Source organism: Corapipo altera, unplaced genomic scaffold, assembly GCF_003945725.1.
Source record: "Corapipo altera isolate COAL_440 unplaced genomic scaffold, ASM394572v1 67, whole genome shotgun sequence".
Lineage (NCBI taxonomy): Eukaryota > Metazoa > Chordata > Aves > Passeriformes > Pipridae > Corapipo > Corapipo altera.
Genome location: NW_020884906.1, coordinates 6,645,339 through 6,668,035, shown reverse-complemented (window position 1 = coordinate 6,668,035; position 22,697 = coordinate 6,645,339). Strand labels below are relative to the sequence as shown.

At 50.1% G+C, this 22,697-nt stretch overlaps 1 protein-coding gene across 9 annotated transcripts in view; it reads right to left on the bottom strand.

Annotated features, from left to right (window-relative positions):
- Window positions 1–22,697, bottom strand: part of CUX2 (cut like homeobox 2) — a 66,719-nt gene that overhangs the window by 12,248 nt on the left and 31,774 nt on the right. For 5 of the 9 annotated variants that reach the window (XM_027652204.1, XM_027652203.1, XM_027652202.1 and 2 more), the window contains one exon: window positions 3,089–3,433. In XM_027652204.1, the coding sequence (XP_027508005.1) occupies window positions 3,089–3,248 (160 nt within the window). In that variant the 5' untranslated portion in view covers window positions 3,249–3,433. The remainder of the gene's footprint in view (window positions 1–3,088; window positions 3,434–22,697) is intronic. The other 4 variants (XM_027652209.1, XM_027652208.1, XM_027652206.1 and 1 more) reach the window with 2 other exon arrangements.

Below are 22,697 nucleotides of genomic sequence, written 5' to 3'. Positions count from 1 at the left end.
CGTGGCATTCCTCAGCTCAGCATCCCACAGGCTGGTTTCCCACCCAAGGATGCACGACCACACCATCAAAGGGGATTGTGGTGATGTGGCACAGCCCAAACCACACTAGATGCTCCCAGAGCCATTAATAACACCTGTAAGCACCCGAGCAGAGATAACGATACAGGTAATTAAACCCTGGGGGTTTAATTAATTAATTAATTAAACCAGGGGCTGCAGGGGCTGGGGGTCCCCCCCACGCTCCCCAGCCCTGGGGGTGTTGGCAGGAGGCTCAGTGCCAGCCTGCAGTTGCCTCCATGGGGATAAACCCCAGGGCAGGCCCCGCTGGATCCGCACCCACAACTCCTCTCATCTCCAAGCCGGGGTGACCCCCCCTGTGCTGCTCCCCATTTGGAGCCGACATTCCAGGATGAAGTGGTGGGGAGCGGAGCTTTGGGAATGGAAAAGAGCAAGTGGTGCTTTGGCTCCACTTCCTGCATCAGCCAGGGACAGCGTGGGTACAAAATGCCCGGCTGGATTAATTACACTGTGCTAATGCCATGCTGCCCATCCACTGGGAAACGCTGCCCTCGGCTGTGGGGTTGGCTCTGAGACCATGTGAGATACTGGGGTGCACCACAAGGGTGCTGGGACTGAGTACCAAACCCATGCCATGCTCATGCCAAGCTCATGCCATGCTCATGCCAAGCTCATGCCAAGCTCATGCCTTGCTCGTGCTGCCAGTGAACAAACCCTCCTGCTGCAGGGCTGGAGAGAGGACACACTGAAAACCAAGCACATCATCTGCCATGGGTGCCATGTGCTTCCATCACACTCTGAGCCACACAGGAGATCAGGACACTGCCCACGGCACAGGGGACAGTTCCTTCCTCCATGGATCACATCTCCCATTGGGACAGGTTAGACCTGACACTGCTGCAGTGGTGACTCACTGCTGGCAGAGATGGGTAATGGGTGACATGGGAGACACTTCTGCCAAAACAGGACCTTGGGGCACCACACGCTCCAGGTCCACAGTGTGGCATCACCCACCAATGGCACAGTCAGCTTTGTGGGAAGCAGCGTGGCCCTGCCCAGCACACTTATCTATTGCTCCATACCTTCACCCACTATATATATGTATCTTTTTAAATATATATATAAAACAATAAATAAGTAATAAATATATATATATAAAAATAAGTGCTGCCACTAGCTGGCGTCATTGGCCATCCTTTAGCGGCACTGGCAGTGCTGCAGCAGGATCACAGAATCACAGAATATCCTGAGTTGGAATGCACCACAAGGATCATCCAGTCCAACTCCTGGCCCTGCCCAGGACACCCCAACAATCCCACCCTGTCCCTGAGAGCGTTGTCCAAACGCTCCTGGAGCTCTGGCAGCCTTTGGGCCGTGATCATTCCCTGGGGAGCCTGTTCAGTGCCCCACCACCGTCTGGGGGAAGAACCTTTTCCTGAGATCCAACCTAAACCACCCCTGACACAGCTCCAGACTGTTCCCTGGGTCCTGTGACTGCTCACAGAGAGCAGAGATCAGTGCCTGCTCCTCCACTGCCCCTGGTGAGGAAGCTGTGGTTTGGGATGAGGTCTCCCCTCAGTCTCCTCTTCTCTAGCTGAACAAACCAAGTGCCCTCAGCTGCTCCTCATGTGGCTTCTCCTTCAGATCCCTCCCCATCTCCATGGCCCTCCTTTGGATGCTCACTAACAGCGACAGGCCTGGACAGAGGTCCCCTCTGCTGTCCCCATGGGGAGTGGGGTTAGGGATCTTTCCCTGAGCTGGAAGGGGTCTCTCTGTGGGCACTGGAGCAGCTTGAGGCACCTGTGTGATGGCAGGATGAGCCAGGAGGAGTTCTGGGTTCTCATCACCTTCTCTGAGCAGGCACAGCTCCAGGGAGCATCTGTATCCCAGGGGACCACCAGCTCATCCCTGTGCCCCGGCTACTTGACCCAGCCTTAGGTGGAGGTCTCCATGTGGAGGCTGAAGAGTGACATCTGCTCCAAGCTGCTGCCTGGCTCTAAGAGGAACACAGGGCACCCATGGTGTATCCACGGTACCTCCCACCAGGGCAGCATCTCTTCCGCCACCCCATCCTAACCTGCTCAAACACATCCACCAGCGCCCTGCAAATCCCTCCACGAGTCAAAGTCAGCCTTAAATCAAATCATCCCCAACAACAATGACATTAATTATGCTTTTAACACATTTTACTGCTTCCCCCCCCTTCCCTTCACGCCACATCTGTGTGAACAATATCCAAAAGATTTACGGTTTTCTCCCGTAATTACAGACACACAGCCAGCTCACTTATCAAAATACTTGCTGAGCAATCAGGCTCTGTTACAGTCTCTGCCAGAGATTTGTGTTGACAGCAGCCATTCAAAGCAAAAAATGTCGAATCAGGACTTATGTGGCGCTTGGAAAGTGTTCCACAAAGAGTTCGCCTGTCAAGAGACACGCGGACACGGAACAGACAGGGATGAACCACGGGTGGGAGGATTTGGGGAGCAGGAGGGGAGCAAGAGATGCTGCTGTGGAGAACAGAGAGAGGAGAAGAGGAGGAGTCCAGAGTCCACAGGGAAGCAGTTTTGGGGTGTGCGTGTGTGTGCATCCGTGTGCAGACGTGTGCGAGCAAGAGGAGCGCAGCGGGAGAGCACGGGGAGGTGGGGAGGGAAGATAACTGGGTTCTGGAAACCGAGCTGACATTTGGTTCTTGTAGCACAGGAGAAAATTTAATGAGGACAAAAATATGTCTCCCTAATTCCCCTAAGAAATCATTAAAACATTTTGTTATTCCTAAATGTCTGGAAAATGAATTAGTGGCCCTGCAGGAGCCTTTTCCGTGCATCTTCAGCCGTTTGCAGCTCTCTGTCCCCGCCATGCCGGGGGACGCTCCATGCCTGGCACAAACAAACCCACACAAAGTGGGGAGCAGCAGGAGGGGGGTCCGAGCCCCTCACTGGTCCCTGGTACCAGCTCTGCCAACACAAACCTCAGGGCTGCCCCATGCCTCAGTTTCCCCCTCCCAAGACTTCAAGCAATGAGTTCAAGGGTGTCCCCGTGGCTCGTGCTGGTGCTTGGGTTAACTTACCATCAAAAAGACAACTGGGAATAGCCGCAGTGTTACTACACGGGCTGAGCAAATGTATTCCTTTCCTAATGTCAAGATGCATTTGGCTCAGGGGCTGAAACACAGCGATGGCAAAAGCTGCTTCCTCTCCTCTCTTCGGCTGGTATCTCCAGAGCACCATGCGCCGGCCACGCCGGGGATGGGTGCCGCGGTCCTCGCTGGCTCCTCTCGGCACCGGCGCCGGCGCGCGACTCGTTAGGCAGCCAGGTCGCCACCGCACTGCTTACCTGGAGCTTCCAGCAACTGCTTGTAAACGCTCAGGAAAGCCGTCTCAGCCTCCTTGCTTCTCTTACTAAGTGCAATCACCTGCAGGGAGACGGATAAACGGGTCAGGGATGGGCTTGGAGGAAGGAACCAGCTCTACCACCAGCACCGGCACACGGGTCCCCCCACCCAGCACAGCTCCGTGTCCCCTCCGTGCCCTGCGCAGACACTCGCTGCCTTTGGCTAAACTCCTCATGCCGCTGCCATGTCACGTCGCCCTAAATCATTGATGTGCTCTGAGTAAATGAAAATTATAATTTAATGTCGGTGCTTAAATAAGAAATAAAGAAGCCTGGCCGTTGTTGTGCTTGCCGGGCTGGATCCGGCACATGGCCCTCCCCAGCCACCCTCCCGGTATGGTGCTGTGGGTACAAGTGATGCTCACACTGGGACTGGGATATCTCCTCCTGCTCCTGCCCCTGTCCCCTCTCGGCTGTTGGGGTGCTGGTGACACTCACACCAGCCAGGTGGCAGGAGGATGGCACAGCACAGCCCTAATAACCCAACAACATATTAATCTGCTGCGTGTTCCCATCCAACATTTATGAGCATGAATCATTTACTCCCTTTAATTTTTCAAGGCACAATGACACCTTGGGGCAGGGGCTGCTGCCCACTGGGTCCCCTTGTTACCCCTCCCATCCAGGATGGGGCACCAGTAGGATGTACAGACCTCTGTGTCCCTGCTGCCTGGGCACAGGCATCGGGGATGGAGGCGACCCATTCCCAGATGGAAAATGTCCAGTTGGTGCCAAACTGGGTGGAGGAAAAGGTGCCCACCCAGCAGACATGACAGTGGAATAGTCAATTAAACCGCTCTTAGGCCGCTGATGGGCTAATTATAAAACGAAGCCTGAACTTCGTGCCTCGGCCCAGTGGCAGCTCCCACATCGGAGCATGTTTTCCCTCCTCCATGCCAGTGGAGCTCCCGGCTCGCCCCGCCAACCTGGACTGCCATTGCTTGTCATTCCAACCCAAAGCAAACGGCTCATTTGTAATCCAGCAGCCACCTGAGCAAACCGCTTTCTCCTCCCGAGCTCGCAGGCACTGGAGCACAAAGATCATTTTTCTATTGTTAAAATTGTATAAGCCGGGCTTTTTATAGCGGCTCGTACACAAACCTACTTTCTCAGCGCTGCGTATCCAGCAGAGGAGGAATTTGGGAGCTTTTCTCCGGTGATCTGCAAAAATGCTTGGCTTCAGGGTGCTTTAAAATAATAATAATAAAGTGGGAAAGGGAGGAGGAAGGCAGAGAGGAGCCGGTGGGAAGCACAGCCTGTGTGGTGTAGCAGGACAGCTTTGTGCCACCGGATTTGCCAGTGGCACGTGGCATCCACCCACAGGGAGCCCTGATGGGGGTGCTGTAAGGATGTGGTGCTTATGGCATCAGTCCTGTGTGACCCACACTTCCCAAATCCTTTGGACTTTACAAGGGAGTGGCATAGCCCACGGGCACAGCTCTGCTGTGGGCTGATGGGGATGCCTGGACCTGCCCAAGCTGCTCTGAATAGCTTCATCTCCCCTGAGATAGTGCCAACCAAATAATGCAGAGCAAAGATCCAGCCCAAATGTTCCCTATTCCCTCTTCATCACCTATGCCTGCTCCCTGTGCATCCCTAACCCATGCCAGGGGTAAGGAGATGGCCCAAACTCCAAATCAAGCTGTTCCCAGTGAATTTCATTCCTCAAGTCACATCATAGAGACAAAGCACTTTTCAAGGGGAAACTTTGAAGCTTTTCCCTCTCCTCAGCAATCCTGGCTGAGATCCAAGCATCCCTCACTAGGAATGTTGTGGTTCTGCAGTGGGAAGGAGCCTGCAGCATCCCCACGCCGTGGTCCCCTGGACCTGGTCTCCCCATGGCCACACCCCAGAGGCTCGCTGGAGATGGATCCAGTTTCCTCCTGGTTCACGAGAGGGGTCAACCCACCATTCAGCCCAAATTCCTACGGAGCACCCACAGACCCATTAACTACCATCCGTATCTTAACTGGAGCCCAGGACCCTTTCTGATGAGGAGGCACTTGGGGGCCATTCCATCAGACAAGGAATTTGGGGACCATTTTACCAGCCCAGCTCCTGCCCCATCCCCCTGCCCTGGGCTCCAGCTCACGCTGGCACATTCCAGCCCATGTTGGTGCCAGGGCATCACCAGTGTGGGCAACCAGCAGGATGGCAAGCCAGGCACCCACATGGTTCTTCCAGAGTCCCACTAAACTTCAAGAACATGTCAGTAAAAAAGATATGTAACATTTTCAGCAATCTTTTCTAGATGGGGATAATTTACTCAAATGCCATGGGAGATTCCTGCCAGAGCAGCTCCAAGCCCCCACACAGGGATAGCTCACCCCAACTCTGAAACTGCTGTTATTTCTAAACACCTGGGAAAAGCCCATATCAGTCCTAAAATCAAGGTTTGTAATTAAAAACCCTAAATCCCTGCTTTGTCAAGAAGCAGGGAGCAAACCCCACGCCCGCATCCAACAGGGAGACACCACCAGCGCCCTGCTAAATAGAGGAGAAAATGGAAAAAATTAGAGGAGTTGAGCATCTCTGGAAGCAGCCCTTGCTCTGTGGGGTCAGGATGGCACCATCCCTGTTCCCCAAATCCCCACGATGCAAATGCATCACATTCTCCCTCTGCCCACAGAGGCGCCGGCAGCGAGCTCTGCCTCCGCATCACATATCGATGGACTCTTAATTCCCATTTTTCCCCCCTCTGTCTCCCTCCGCAGCGTCCGCAGGCTCAAGGTGAGGCCCGGCAGCATCGCGGGATCGCCGCCGCCTGATAAATTACATTTACGCGCCAGGTCCTTTTCATGGCTGGTGACTTTCCAGCAAAGCAATTATCACTGCAGAATGCGTAATAGCCTAATTAATTACTATTGTCAGGCTGGCCTCTGTGCCATGATTATACCTTCCGAAGCCAACTTTTTAAACATTTGGAAGCAGAAATATTATTATAATTGAGTGACAAAATGGTAAAACTCCCCCGGCGCAGCCGGTGCTCCTCCCGGTGCGGCGGCGAGGACCGACCGTCTGAGCGTCCCCGCTCCAAAGGCGCGGGATTTGCATCGCACCGGCGGTGAGTTTATTCTTATATCCACGAGATCAAGTGCAGGATAAGTAGTGGGTTATTTCCATCTAAATACTGGTGGCAGTAAACCACAAATGAGCTCTTTTTCAGCGTAGAGGAACAGCTGTCGGGGGAGAAAGCAGCAGCAGAGACCCCAAATGTTGAAGAAAACTGATGAAAAAATTAATTCAAGCCTTCGCTATTTTCTTCCCTTTTTTTTTTTTTTTTTTTTTGCTGATGTGTAAAGAAGTCGGGGAGAGCGGGAGGGTGGCAAGGGAGGGGGGACTGGGAAGGAGCTGCTGTCCCGGGAGAGGTGATTGGGTTGGACAATCCATGTGTTGGGGTCCTTTGGTGCCTAAAGTGCTTTGTGTTCAACTGACACCTTAAGTCCATCATGTGTGTGCACAGACTCATTGTGCACCCACAAACCCATCATGCACCCACAGACCCTCTGTGCACCCACAAACCCATCACACACACCCACAGACCCACTGTGCACCCACAGACCCACTGTGCATCCACAGATCCACTGGGCACCCACAGACCCATCACACACCCCCACAGACGCCCTATGCACCCACAGACCCATCGTGCACCCACAAAACCATCATGCACCCACAGACCCATCACACCCACCCACAGACCCACCGCGTACCCACAGATCCAGCACACACACGCACACACACACACAAACCCATTGCAGACACCCACAAACCCACCACACAAACCCACCACACTCATACAGACCCCTTGCACACCCACACAAACACATTGTACACACGCTCACAGGCCCAACACACACGTGCAAACCCACTGCACACACGTACAGACCTCACTGCACATCCACAGACCCATCGTGCCCCCATGCACAAGCTCACTGCACACACAAACCCATCACATGCACAAAAACATCACAGGCACCCACAGACACATCACACACTCGTTGCACACGTACAAATCCACTGCACACTCACACAGACCCCTCACATGTGCACAAACCCACCACACACATGCACAGATCCGCTGCACACCTACACAAATCCACCACACACAGTCACTGACCATCACACATGGTCACAGAACAATCACACCCACACAAGCCCACTGAACACCCACAGAGACCCAACACACACCCACAAACCCACTGCACACTCATCATAGACACTCACAAACCCCTTGCACACCCACACAGACCCATCACACATGGTCAAACCCATCACACACAGTCACAGACCCACTGCACCCTCACACAGACCCACTGCACATGGACACAGACCCATTGCACCCACACAGATCCATCACACACCTGTACAAACCTATTGCACACCCACACAGATGCATCACACGTCCACACAGACCCTTCATACATGACCAAACCCATCACACACACCCACGGACCCATTGCACACCCACTGCACACCCAAACAGACCCACTGCACACACACAGAACCATCACACACGGCCAAACCCATCCCACACATGCACAGACCCACTGCACACCCACACAGACCCATCCCACACACCACAGACCCATTGCACACCCACTGCACACCCACACAGACCCATCCCACACACCACAGACCCACTGCACACCCGTTCCACACCCACACAGACCCATCCCACATGGTCAAAGCCACCACACACACCCACACAGACCCACTGCACCCCCTGCTTCCACAGCCCCTTCCCCACTCTTCCAAAGGCAGGAGCAGCTCCCAGTGTTTTCACAAGGCCAAAAAGCAATGCATGCCAGAAAGATCAATAATATAAAAATAAAGCCTGAGAATTCTAGTTAAAGGGAACATCACAGAAATATGTTGTTCACGTCCATGATTTGGAGATTAAAAAAAAAAAAAAAGAAGAAGGGAAAAAAAAAATAATCAATATAAGTTCTTCAGATGATGTTATTTCTAATGAGAAATACACTGAGACTGCTGCAAACAACTGCTTAAAAGAAAAAAAAAGCATTAATAATTTACTTTTTAAAGCATGGGATCCCAAATGCAAGAAAATTGCTGCTGGTTCTTTATTTTGTTGTAATAATTCCTGACAAGTTCAACAGTGCTTTGGTAAAGTTCTTGGGAGTAGAGGTAGAGAATGTTCAGCTCATTAGGTTATTTTTTCTCCCTGTTTTCCACAGCATCCTGACACTGTCAGCTCCAGGAGAAGGTGTCCAAGTTCTTCCCTTGCTCTGCACTGCAGGATTTCTTGGGCTGATCCCCCAAATCAGCACCAGGGAAAATATTTCAAGCTTATTTTACCACTCTCAGCACCATAATTTAATCCACATTTTTCACTGACTGCTTTAGTTGGTTCTTTCCTTAATTTTTTTTTTCTATTTTTTCCCCTGAATTTATTTTTTTAGTGCATTTGCTGACAGTTGGCAACTCCAAACCATCTGCCACCAACACACCCCCCAAAACCAAAGTCTTCAGCATCCAACCCAACGAGCACCAGGCTGACTCCTGACCATCACCAGGAGAAGGTGCCACCTGGGCAGCCTAATTCCCAGCAAGGCCAGATTTCTTGCAAGTCCCCAAAATTATTTTCCTGGAAAACCAGTTTCCTGGAAATGTATTTTCCTTCAAAAATATACAAAATTTCCTGGGCAGAGGATACAGGCAGGGATGCTCAGGCCCTACCTCCCTGGTATGGATGATGTGGGGTGATGAGGGGGTTCCCAACGGTCCCCAGATTTGGGATGGAGCCGGGATGGAGTCGGGATGGCCCCGCACCCCGAGCATCGCAAAGTTTCACCTCCCATTTAGCAGAACAAAACTTTTAATTTAGATGTTTTCATCTATCTATCAGAGTGAAAAAAAAATAAGTTTAAAATAATGACTGTAATAAATGAAGGTAATTAATTGTAGTTTGTTCCTTTACTGTCTAGTCAGCTTAATTTTACCTTTTCATCTAATAATGAGAAAATAATTTTTGTGCTCTGAGGGTTAATGATATGTAACTGCAAGAGCTGCTAATTGCATGTTGCAAACTATTCATCAAAATCCCCATCTGCGCTACTTGATTATGTTTGCTAAATTATTGCTTTGAATTATCTTTCATAAAGCAACTTTTGTAATTAGCAGGGCTTTCGCTCTGCTCTTTTCTCTGGCACAAGGATATTCAAACTTTGTCCCTCTCAAGCTGTTGCCATTAAACTGCTTTTGGGGAGAGAAAGGAGCTGCCCTTTACTTGATAGAGGGGGGGAAATAAAAGCTGGGATTATCCTCTATGGTTACAATTTATTCTCCTAGTCCTGCTACTCCTTCCTTGAAGAAAAAAATTATATAGGAGCCGAAACATATGGGAGGCTTATTTGGGAATAGCAGAGAAATGGCCCATCCACCCCTCCCCCAGATTAATATTTAAAAATTATATTTTTTCCCCCTCCCCATTTAGAAGGAGAATGTTTGTCATTCATCACCCCACTTTTATGGGCTCCTTTCTGTGATGCAGGTGACGCAGCACTTGGCCCTCCCTGGTGGATATTCATGGGGAGAGAGAAAAAGTGGGATTTGAGGGGGAAAAATATGATAGGAGTGGGTGCAGATTTTCAAAATTTGAAAAAAAGGGGAAAAAGGAGGAAAAAGAGGGGAAAAGGGGAGGGAAGGGATGAAAAAAGAAAAAAGGGGAAAAGGAGGGGGGAAAGGTGAAAAAAGGAGAGAAAGGGGGAAGAGGAGAAAAGAGGGGGGGAAGAAAAAAGGGAAAAGAGGGGAACAAAGGACAAAGAGAAGAAAAGAGGGAGAAAAGGGAAAAGAAGGAAAAAGGGAGAAAGAAGGCAAAAGAGGAGAAAAGAGGTTGGAGCAGGGGAAGAGGAAAAATAGAAGAGAGGGAAAAGAGGAAAAGTGGAAAGAGAAAAGAGAGAAGAAATAGATGAAAGGGAAGAAAATGGAAAAAATATTTGAAAAGAGAAGGAAAAAAGAGAAGGGAAAAAAGGAAAGGGAAAAAGGTAAGGGAAAAGAAGAGGAAAAGGGGAAAAGAGGGAGAAAGAGGGAGAAGAGAGTCCTGAGCCCCACTGAGCCTGGCTCCAGGAGCAGCACACTGGTGTCCATCCCACCCCTCCCAGAATCCCAGCCTCAGGGGAGCAGAATCCACCTTTCGGGACAAAATCCTCCAAAACCCCTCATGTAAAAAATTCCCCGGAGGGAGGAAGGTGGCAGAGCTGGGGAAGCAGCTGCTGCAGTGCTGGGAATTACATCCTGTTTTCCCTCACAGCTCCATAAATCCAGAGCCACTTGGGCGGAGGGGCCGGCTGGGCTTCCCGAAGGACATTGCTCATATTCCTGTAGCGGATCTAATGAAGACTATTGGAAAAAATGCAGTATTTAAAAGACTGAAAATGTATTCCTATTGTTATCACTCTCTTTTATGTGTTTATGCACAGAGCATCGGAATGAATCAATACTGGATTGCCCTATAAATAAATGAGCATATCCGTAAACCCAGTAATAAAATGAAGTGATGAAAAATATGGAAATCAGTCACATTTGTGTAAATCCACATATTGTTTACTTTAATATTTTCTTATGCAGTTCTGTAGCTCCAAAGAGACAGATTTAAAACCAGGTAATGCTCAGCAGATGACAGATCCTAATGTGTCGCTGCCGGCGAGCTCGGAATACCGGCAGCTCTCCCGGGATTTCCATCCAAGCACATTGGAGGAGCAGAGGAAGCAGCCCCTGAAGAAAGTATTAAATTGCCAGAGAGAAAAGAGGTGTCCTGAAGTGCCATGAGACTCTTGAGGGCATCAGGGACCAAAGCCAAGGCATCTGTGGAGCCTCCAGGGATGTGGAGCACCTGGGGTAGGATGGAGGATGGAGGAGTGGGATGCTTTCTGTGGCAGCATGGTAGGATGGGACCATGGTGTCCCACCCTGGTGCTCAGCTCCTCCTTAGATTCCCCACTGCAACCTAATCTGGGAGACCCTGGACATGTCATGGCATCTGCTGTGCTACTGCCTGGTCACAACATGGCATCTCCTGGCCATACCACTGTCCCTCCCAGTCATGCCATGGCATCTCCTGGCATCTCCCAGTTACACCATGGCACCTCCTGGACAGACCATGGCATGTCCAAGCCACACCTTGGCATCTCCTGGCCACACTATGGCACCTCCTGTCATATCATGGCACCTCCCAGCCACATCATGGCATCTCCCAGTCACACCTTGGCATCTCCTGGCCACTCCATGGCACACCTCCCCCGCTCCTTCCCTTGCCTGGAAGCTCTCCAGGCAGGACCACCACCCCCAATGTCCTGCAGGGGACATCAGGGAGCTCACTGGCAGCAGGGCCCTGCCCACCCCACCTACAAGGCACAAGGACCAGCCAGGGAGCCAAAGCAGATGGATTTTATCAGCTGCAGAAACCCTTCAGGGACTGGGGACAATGACCTCCTACCCTGGCCACACCACGCCACGTCCAGTCTGTCTCTCCCAGGGCTCTCCCCATTTCAACCCCTCAAGATCTGGCATGTTGGGAAGTGTCTGGGATCACCCCCAGGACCGTGGGGGATGAGAGCAGGTCCTGCTCCCCTGCCCACCTCTCCTGTGAGCGTTCCCACTACCGCTGCCAGCTTTCCCTCCCACCCACCCAGGCTGGCAGAAACACCCCATCCCACACAGCCTCCAAGAAAAGCTATTTTAGAGTTGCTCTTTTATTTTTTTTTCCCCTTTCTCATCTTTTTTTAATCCATTTTTTTTAACAAACAACCCATCTCCCCCCATCTGGGCTGTGAGTTGGGTGCCAGCAGCTCCGCGCCGAGCGCTCAACGTTTGCTTTTTATAAATGCCTCGCAACCCAAAGTTTCCTCCCTTGCTGCCAAGGATGCATCCAGGTGGATATCACATCCAGGAGGATGCTGCATCCCTCAGGAAGACCCTTTTCCCCAGCTCTGCCCATCCACCTGGAGGCAGCGAGAGCCAGAAACACCCAAATCCCAAGGTTAGGGGCTCAAATTTGTCTTCGTGGCTAATTAGTTTCCCTTCTGTTAGTCACATCTAGAGACCCCAAAAATCTTGTTGCTGGGGAGGGAAATCCACCATCCTGCCGAGTTAATTCCCTACCAGCAAATCTCCTGAACCTCAGGTGCATTTTTCTTAAATTCCCAACTGAGTTCAATTAAATGTTTATGAGACTCCGCCTTTTCCCCCTTTCCACTGAAGGAACAGCATCAAGCTCCTTCTGGAATAAAACAAAAACAAAAGGTGGAGGGGAAAAAGAAAAAAGAAAACAGGGGAAAAAATAAAATCAAGGTGGTTTAGGAAGGTTGGGGTTTGAAATTGGAGGAATATGATTCCCCCAGACTGGTTTTGTTCTGTGTTGCGTTGGCAGCATCGACAAGGGGGTTTATATAAATAATTGAAGAAATTCTGTATTCCCTGCAAAAGAAAAGGCAAGCAGAGAGGGTTGTTGAGATAATCAGGAGCTCGCTAATCAATATTCTCAGCCCCAGCCTCCTCCTCGCTTCTCCAAAAGGAGCAGTGCCATAAGCTCATCAGTAACTGTAAAAAAAACATCGCACTCCGAGTGTCAAAATAGTCAAGCACAGCATATTGTATTGCCAGATTTCCCTCCCAGTCCACCCCGGTGCCAGATTCCATCCATCAGCGGGGAGGGAAGCCGTCCAACGCTGACTTACTTACGCTTAAGTGTTCATAAATAAGGTTTTTAAGATATAGATGGCTTTTTAATTTTGGTGGAATGTAGGAAAAAGAGAAGAGAGTAAAAATGATGGGGTTGATGCAGCGGGAAGCGACCTCTGGGGTGCTGCCTGGTAAATCCTGCAGCCTGGGGATATCCCAGTGCTTATCTGGGTTGTACAGTGGGGAAAACAGCTGGAAAAAATTTAGGCTGGCACCAAAAACTGTGGCAAAGGCTTTGCCTGATGTGGAGATATGGCAAAAGGACCTATTCCCGCTATGGAAACCTCATTAGACAGAGTCTAATTACTGCCCTGCAGTCGGTGGGAAGACACTGACACGGTGAAACCTGAGCGGGGGGGTGGTTATTAATTGCTTTTTGATAAATTGGGGGCTGAGGTGCCGGTGCTGGAGGTCAGGAGGCGTCTGCTGGAGCTCAGCTGGGCTCTGAGATCCGGCAATTCAATCCCATCCCCAACTCGCCCAGCTCCCTAAATGGGCACTTTTGGGGCAAACTGGCTTTGCAAGAGAAGGAGCCTCTTCCACAAGGATCAGCAGCTGGTCCTGGCTGCAGGACCCGCAGTGTGCTCCATCCTCATGTCCCACCAAAACCTCAGGGCTGGGACCCCCCCAGAGCCAGCCCTGCATCCCGGTGCTTCGGGATTTAAGCCGTGACTGCCTGGATCATGAGGGATTTGGCTCCTTCCTCCCTGGTATCACCAAAAACCTGCCAGGTCGTGCCACAGTGGGATGTGGGGCAGGAGACCCAGTGTAGGATGGTCACCACCACCCCTGCCAGACAGGCCGTGGGTGACCCCGGCCATCAATCGCCCCTCGTCACATGTAAATCCGTGATGCCAAAGACGGATGGAGCCAATTACCAGGGGTCACTGCCAGGTGGAAAATTCAGACAACGGAGCTCCCGGTCTCCGATGAATTTGTGCAAGATTGCAAGTTACTGCCTTTTATTAGACAATATAAATATTTCACTGTTATATAAAAAAATATTGGCGAGAAAGCAGATAAAGCCGGGTCCTGTGTGTATACAGAGAAGCAGGGAGTGAAAAACGGCCGTCAGCATCTTTTTAACGGCTCTGATGCAGCACAGGAATGCGGGATGGGAAGGGTTTGATGACCACGGTGGCACAGTGAGACCAGGGGATCTCAAAGATCCCCATTCCAGACCCACCGGAACTATGCTGGAAATGGGAGTGATGCCAGGGGCACAGCCTGGACACAAGGACAACGGCGTGGTCGAAGGGGTTTGTGCCATGTTCCAGCCACGATGGAGAGCAACACATGGGATGCAGCAGCAGACAGGGAAACCTTGGAAGCTCGGCACCATTCCCAAGAAGCAGATGCTGTTCCCAAGCCTGTGCCCACCAGAGGATGCCCAGGGGGATCAGGTCAGGAACAGCCTCACCATATGTATCAATCCCAAATGCATCTTCCTAAGTCTCCCCCAATTTGTCCTTCTGGAATCACATCTGTCCCCATCTGGAGACTCCCATGCCAGCACAGGACACCCTAAATTTCACATTCACCAAGACACCAACCCTTCCCTGTGACAATGAAGCCCAGAGAAAAGAAAAAATAAAAAGCCTTTAGGAATCGATACCTCTTTCTCTCTCTCCCTATATTTTATTAAAAACTTTAGCATCAATATTAATGTTTAAATCCTCACCAAGCTGAGTTTAATTACCTGTAAACTGCATCCACAGCTACGTGGACTTTGCTCCTCACTGCGGTAAATACAGTTGAGAAGGAGCAGTGCCAGCACCTCCGAGAATCCCCTTCCCATCCCCACAGGAAGGGAGGTATCCAATCCTCCAGCCCTCAGCACCATGCAGGGAGAGGATGGTGGGTAATGGAGCTGGAGCCACGACCTGGTCTGGGCACGGATAGAGCCAAACAGAGAAGAGGGAGATGAGAAAAGGGAAAAAAATGAGATTCTAGGAAGAAAATGATGCGTAAATATAAAATATCTGGGGCTCTTGCCGCCAAAAGGAATCTGCTTCCAGCCACTACATGAATCACAACATTTGGGAGGGGGGGACGAGGGAGAAGCAGTTGAATGGAGTCCATTAGTGGCTGAGGACGATGAATAACTCACAGGCAGCAGGAACTGCTCCCGAATGCCGGCGAGGTCACGGATGGCTGGCATGAAGGGCTGGGAGCTGTCGGAGAAACCAAGAGGGCTGGGACCAGATTCCACTTAACCCCCACGAGCAGCCACCTCCTCCCTTTGCCTGTTGTGCCAGAAAAGAGGAATACAAGCTTGTTGTGCTTTCCTGCCTGCTCTGGCACCCGTGGGTACACAGCAAGTGGCACAGCAGCCGGAGGGAGCAGGGATAGGTCCCCACTGCTGCTACTGGTCACCGCCGGGCCCACCCCAGGGCCACCAAAGTCCAGGGCACAGATGCCGAGAGCGGGGTTTCAGCATCTGAAATGGAATCAGGGTTTACAGTGTGTTATCAGAGGAGCTGTAATGGGATCTCACAGAGGGCAGAGATTTGAGACACGCATCAGATTCCCATTCCCAGGGAGCCAGGAACAGGCTGTGTTTTTTAAAAAACCATCTATTCAGGGATGTTATTGCATTTGCCAGTGCTCCCGAGTTTTGCCATCCTGTTCCTTCCCGAAGGTCAAAGAGGGGCTGATGGAGGGGGCCAGCTCGGTCCTGTGCTCCTGGACCCCACATCCCTGCAACCCACAGCCTCAGCTCCTCCCAGCCAGCTTCAATGAGCCCCTTCCCTACTAGATCCATCCCAGGCAGCTTCCCAAGGCCAGGGCTGGGACGGCGGCGGCAGCGTTCGAAGGCTACACTTCCACAATAATATTCATTTCCATATTCATTCCGTGTTTATCTTGCAGATGTACGGAGCCGTTACAATGGAGAAAAAAGAGAACTCGGAATTTGTTCGCCAAAGATATTCAAATTAGTTAATCAAGAGTCCTTTTATCACGTGTCTCCTGTACCAGCAGCAACTATCCATCGAGATAAATGATCAGCTGCTAATAACTGATTACACTGCAGCAAGTGTTTTCTTATCCCCATTACCACCATGTTTAAAGACATTTTATAAATTTCTAATTATTGTAAATTGTTTCTCCTTTGGAAAACATCTTCCCATAGTCATCAGCTGTCAATTTGCCCTGAAAATCTCTCTCTGAAATGAGCTCATCGCAGGATGCTCGGGTAGTAGAGAAAACCCTTCCAGGCTCCTGGCTGGTGGGAGGCAGCCCAGATGCCTCCATACTGGGGCAGGGGGGGACCAGGATGCTCCTCCATCCCTCTGTAAGTGGATCAGACTTGAAAATAAAACAAAAACATCCATAAATTGGATCAGTTCTGGACAGTGCTGCCTTTACCCAGTGCATGAGGCCAAGGTATGGTGGAATGGGCTATTGCTCCAAATGGATTCACTCTCCAGAGAACCACAAAGAAATAAATAAGCCAACAGCTTTTGGCAAGCAGGAGGCACCAGCTCGTACCCACACCGGCATCTGAGGGCAGATCTGGGTTTGGAGAGCCCTAAATAAGTTCCCGCTGGCTTTGTCTGTATTTCACCAGTGAAAGCTGAAATAGTTGAGAGGGTTTGAAGCCAACCAGGACTTTAAATCCAGCGGCCTCGAGCCGCCGCTCTGGCTGATTTCTGGGCCCCATTCATTATTGCAATCAATCAGCTTAAAGAAAAACAACCACAAAAACAACAATAAACCACCCTCTAAACTCTCTCAGGCAGTTTAATGGGTCCTTCCATCTTTCCCAGCCGTGACCACAGGGCTGGAGTAGCAATCCATGTGCCACGGGCCAGGTTGCAGCTGGGAGGGTCCACACTGGGGACCACAATGGCACAGATAGAGCATCCATGTGCTCCTAGAAGGGACCCGGCATGCAAGGAGCACTCCTGGTATGGCACCAGTCACCCATCCCTTGGTGATGGTGGCTCCACTGGTGACATTTGCTGCCCAGGGAAGACCAGGACAGGTACACCCCCACCGTGCCCCAGGGTGTTAGTCAGACCCTGGAGATACTTGCCAGGGTTTGGCCAAGTGCCTCCTTACTGGAGCTGATTGAGCCAAAGCTGCTGGAGGCAGTGGTAACGTGGAGATATGGGATGGAAGGAGGAGGAGGAGGTGGAGGAAGGCTGCTCAGGATAACCTCCCTGCAGAGGATCAGGGTGTCCAGCCAAGCACGTTGTCCGGGCAGAGCAGAGCCCATGGCTGCCAGGAAAGGGAGGAGCAGCCGGCGGGACACGGAGCCTGGCACAGAGCAGCCAAGGTCCTTCCCGGCTCCAGGGGGGCTCAGACCAGGGGAGGAGACGCCGCAGGCACCAGCCATGCCATTATACGCTTTATTGATGCTGTTCTGAAGAAAGCTAATCAATATATTAGATTTCCCAAAGAAAGAAAACACCAGCTGCCAGCAGCACAGAACTCCTGCGCCGCCGCGGTGCATTTTTCCATCAAGCCCCAGAGCCGAGCGTGTCTGAGCAAGATGAGGTCACGTTCAAGAGGAGACCTCCTGCTCCCCCCAGCCACCAGGTCAGGGCCAGGGCCACGGCCACCACTCTGCCACATGCCAAAGCCTGAGTCCTCCCCCCTTGGTTGAAATTAAAACATGAAATTCCCCAAATATCTTGCACCAGCATCCGTATGGGATGCAGGGAGAGAGCCCAGATCCACCAGGACAAACCTAGCCTGGTCCAGCAGGGGTCCCCAGGGAACCCCAAGTCTTGATGCTTCTGCATCCCTGTGTGGACCCACAGCTCCCAGAGCTCATTTGGGTTTCATGAGGGTTCCCACAAAGCCTTCCCCACTGGAAGAGCCATCTTAGAAACTGCCCTTTCCCAGCCACATTTCCCTGCAGAGCCATTCCCACGACACTGATCAGCCCCATAGTGGCCACTCAGCCACGCGCCGGCACTGGAGAGAAACTGCAAAGAATCAAACCAATGGATGCACTTGGGATCCTGGCACATGGATCCTGGAACACCAATATGTGGCACCTGGTGTGTCGTGCTCCCCACTGCCCACACCCCACCACTTCTGGTGGTGACCATTCCTTAAAGTACTAAAGCCCATGCTGTGGCAGTTGCAAAAGCCATTTAAAAAGGACAGAATAAATCCACGTTGGACCAGCAGGAAAGCAGACTGACGTCACAGGGAATTGATTAGTGCTTTAATAGAATTGGATCATTGGGAGGGCTGCAGACCCTGTTTCAGAAACCCAAATGTTATGCAGATTCACATTGAAAACCCTAAACCAGGGCACATTTATTTAACCGAGGCAGAGTAAATGTCCCACATTTCCCCAGGATTATCTGAACCATATCAGATATAATCCAATGATCTGTAAAGTGATTATACCCAACTGAATATACGAGATCTCTTCTGGTAATGCAATATTTCATCCAGCTGCAGACATTAGGAGGAGGCAAACAAAGGAGGAGATTTAATAAGTGGAAATAAAACTATAGGCAGAGATAGTTTTAAATTTTTCTTTTTTTTTTGTATCGCATCTAATTGCAATCAACAACAGACATCTGACACAGTGACAGCATCAGCAAAATTGCTGCTGAGAGCACAGAATCTTTGTCTAAAAATAATCAGACATTCAGCGCACCACTGTTTGTTATAATGGTAATCGATGCTGGAGGCTTTGAATTCCATCAATTTATAGATCTGCTCTGTTCTGCCTGGTGATTGTGTTCTGCACACATCCCCTCCCGCCCGGCGCTGCCTGCGCCGGGGCACTGTGTGATTAAGATAAGCTCAGATTCCTTTCATACATTCCTTATCAGCTCTAATTCTCCACCAGGCAGAGATGTTCACAGCAGTTAAAGATTAGTTCAGCTTCTCAGACGCCAAATTTGAGGGTATTGATCAATAAATCAAATCACGGCAATCAATCGCCCGATCCAGCGAGTCTAGCCGATGCATTATTACTGGCGCCTTCCAAGCTGAGGCTTTTTCATGGGTTTCATCAAAACGCGGCTTCCCTGGCTCCCCGCCAGCTCCTGGGCTGCCTAATAGACTCCGCAGCAGAGGAGCTCCAGCCCAGCAGAAGAGCAATAAATCTCTCATCAAACAGCCGATAGAGAAACAAGATGAACATCTGTTTTGCTGCAATGAAACTCCTGTGTTCTTCAGAAGCTGCAAACCAGGTCTGACAGACCACCCCAAAGGCAGCTTTTGCCTTCAACAAAGCAGCAAAGCAGAATATTTGCCGGTTATTTCAATCAGGTAATTTAAGAAGACTTTGCATTCTCCTCTCTGCAGCTGCCGGAGCTTTACAGACAGGATTCCTGCTCAGTCGATAATAAAAGCCATCCTGGGACCCTGTACTATGAAGGCAATTTTATGATACCCATTATGTGGCAATGTAACTTCATTAAAAGCTGTTTATTCCCTCTAAGCATTTTAAGCACTTTCCCTCACCCATAAAGAAGAGCCTCTCAGTGCACTGGGAAGGTTATTTGTGCCGGGAGTTGTTTTAGGGTATCTCTTAGTGGGATGAGGGTCGTACTGGCAGCGGGATCCTGGCAAAAGGGTTTCTTCTCCTGGCAGGCAGCGAGTCGGGAGCTGCTGAGAGGCAGCAGTATATTATTTTTATGATACACTCCCAATGAGCCTTGTTTACTGGAGATCTGTTCAGGTGACATTTATCATGCCACCTTCTTTTATAAATTAATATGGACAAGTGCCCTAAAAATCCACCTTCCCTGCAAGGATGGCTTGGCTCCTCTGCACACCCATTTGCTCTTCCATTTGGGATAATTCAGGGTGTCACAGCCCTGAGAGCTTAATTTTCTGACCCAACGTTATAATTCAGCATCCAGAGATGGAATTGTAGCCATGGCAAAGCGGGAGCCAGACCCCATCCTGCAGCCAACTGCATCCCTGCAGCGCTGCTGGAGTCACCTTGCTCCAAAGGAGGGACAAAATGAAATCCTTCAAAACAACCAACCAACCCCTAAATCTCAAATTTAATGCTCCTTATTCCTGCTGGAACCATTGGCACAAAAAAACCCCCAAAAAACCCTGACAGTTTGGTCACACCCCATTCTTCATAAGCACAGCCAATAGATCAGGGATGGGTTGGGGTCAGCTCTCCCAGAAGCTGCCAAAACAAATCCCACATGGAGCTAAAGAGTTAATCCCCCATGGCAGGGAGGGTGTTTGCCTCCAGATGGGATTTAGGAGCCCTTTCACCTCTCCAGGTTGATGGAGCAGGTGAACTCCTGAGCTGCCAAGGTGATCACAGTAACTGGACGTTTTGCTCCGCTGATATTCAAGAGTCAACGAAACCGCCCGTGAGCCATCTCCCGGTCTAAAGATGCGTCCTCAATTAGCCACTGGCCTGGGAGAAATTATCCCTAAAGCAGGGCAAGCCAGCCCACATTTCTAAATTCTACTTAAAATAATGTGAATTAAAGAAGAAAAGAGGCAGAGGATGACAGAGAGAAAGAGAGAGAGAGAGAACCAATGACTCACAAAAAGGGGGTGAATCCCCAATTTTTTGCTCCTGGAGAATTTTCTCCTCCAGCCACCCAGGTTTTTCCCATTGCACAGAGGCTGTGATGTCTTTAGGGAATGAACTTAAAGGTCTGTTTAGGAAGGACCACCACACATCGCTCCCACATCCTCCTAGGTTAACATTCCCCAAAAACACCTCCAGGAACGCACTCAAAGGACGCAGCTGCATCTTTAGCAATTAATAATCAGGACAACCATTGGTATGAATATCCATGTTTCAAGGAAAAGAGAATTTCCTTCTTGCTACCTTCAAAAAAACATCACCCTTCTCCAAATAAATGGATGTAGAGGCTTGCATGGTTTGTGGGAATAACATAGGGCAGGGTAGGACCCCACGCTCATCACTGAGCACTAAACTCAACAGCAACAGCTCGATATTCTCCCACAAACACATGCACAAACATACACAAAATACTGTTAATGGCTCAGTATTTCTTTAAACACAGTCACCAAGGAAAAACAGAATTACTAGAATACATTTTAATTGATTTACAACAGCACTTAGTAACAGTGATAAAAGAAAAACTTGGTTTATTGGACTAATTAGCTGGACTGACTCTGGGTTGGAAAAGTGTATCCCTGCAACCCGGCACAACCCTGACTGGCACCTAACACCAAACAGCTTCCATTCATAGAAATTCCTTAGAATCAGAGAAAACACGCTGCCAAATGGTTACTGCCAAGAGCCAGGAGAGCAAAGGGCTGCTCCAGGGATAGAGTCACCAAACAGGACACACCAGCTCCTCTGGAGGATTTGAGCATCCCCTTTCCATCCATAAACACGCCTTTATTACAACTTGGATATATCCTTCCCTTAATGACTTTTAAGGGCAGCAGATAAAGTCGAAAGAGGCGCACAAGCAACCAGCAAATGTTTAATATTCAATAAATGTGTCAATTTTACATACGGATGCAAATGGGGCTTTATTGAAGAATTGGTAAACTTCCTTGGAGGAAAGTAAGTGCGTTTTAGCCTTCAAGGGGTCCCCGAAGAATAGAAATGGAATGTGATTTGTGATAAAACTCAGCTGCTCTATAAAAGACGTTAAATAAATGTTGCTGTTTCACTAGGGATATACAGAATTGATTGCATTATAGACTGATTCCAAGATGCACATTCCCTGCCAGCCACTGCTCGCTCCCGCGTGCTGTGCAGCCCCTTCCCATTCCCTTGCCATCATCTCATGCTGGCTCCTTAATTCCAGCACAGAATTTTCTGGAAATACTTTAAAACAACCCTTCCCTGTGGTTTTGCCTGCTCTGGCATCCTGAGCATCAACTGCAATGGCACAGGGCTGGATCTGCCTCAACCTCAGGGAAACACCTGCAGTGCAGAGTGAGAACCACCACGGATCATGGAATCATGGAATGGTTTGGGTTGGAAGGGCCCTTAAAGAACATCGAGTTCCAACCCTCTGCCATGGGCAGGGACACCTTCCACTAGCCCAGGTTGTTCCAAGCCCTGTCCAGCTTGGCCTTGATCCACCTTCTAAACCCCACAATATCCCCCTATTTTTGCCTCACTGTGGTTGACAGCGAAGAATCTGAAACCACCATTAAAGACAAAACTAACGGGGGACGAGGAGCAATTAAAACCATTCTCACCATCAACACCAAGCCAAGTCCCCAACCGCCCCGAGCATCCTCCGCTGGCACCAGGGGACCATTGGAGTGAGGAGCAACACCAGGAAGGGCAAGGCAAACAAACCAATCTCCGACAGACAAATGAGAGGCCAACGGTACCACCGCGGCGAGCACAAACTGTGATATAATTGTGCTGCTGCTACATCATCTTTAATCAATAACATGATTGCGTGCACAGCCCAAATCCCGGCCTCCGCCAAGAAACAGCATGTTGTTAAAAAGCCCAATAGCTTTTTTTCCCAGCTAATAGGTGGCTCGTTCCCTCAACCCTGCTGATTTTTTAAATAAACCTAAATTCCAATAATTGTTTAATGTTTATTTTTATTTAGCTCTGGTTCACCACACCCTAGCTCTCCGTGTCAGAAATTGATATTTTTGTGCCGGTGACTGGGGAAAAAAATAAAA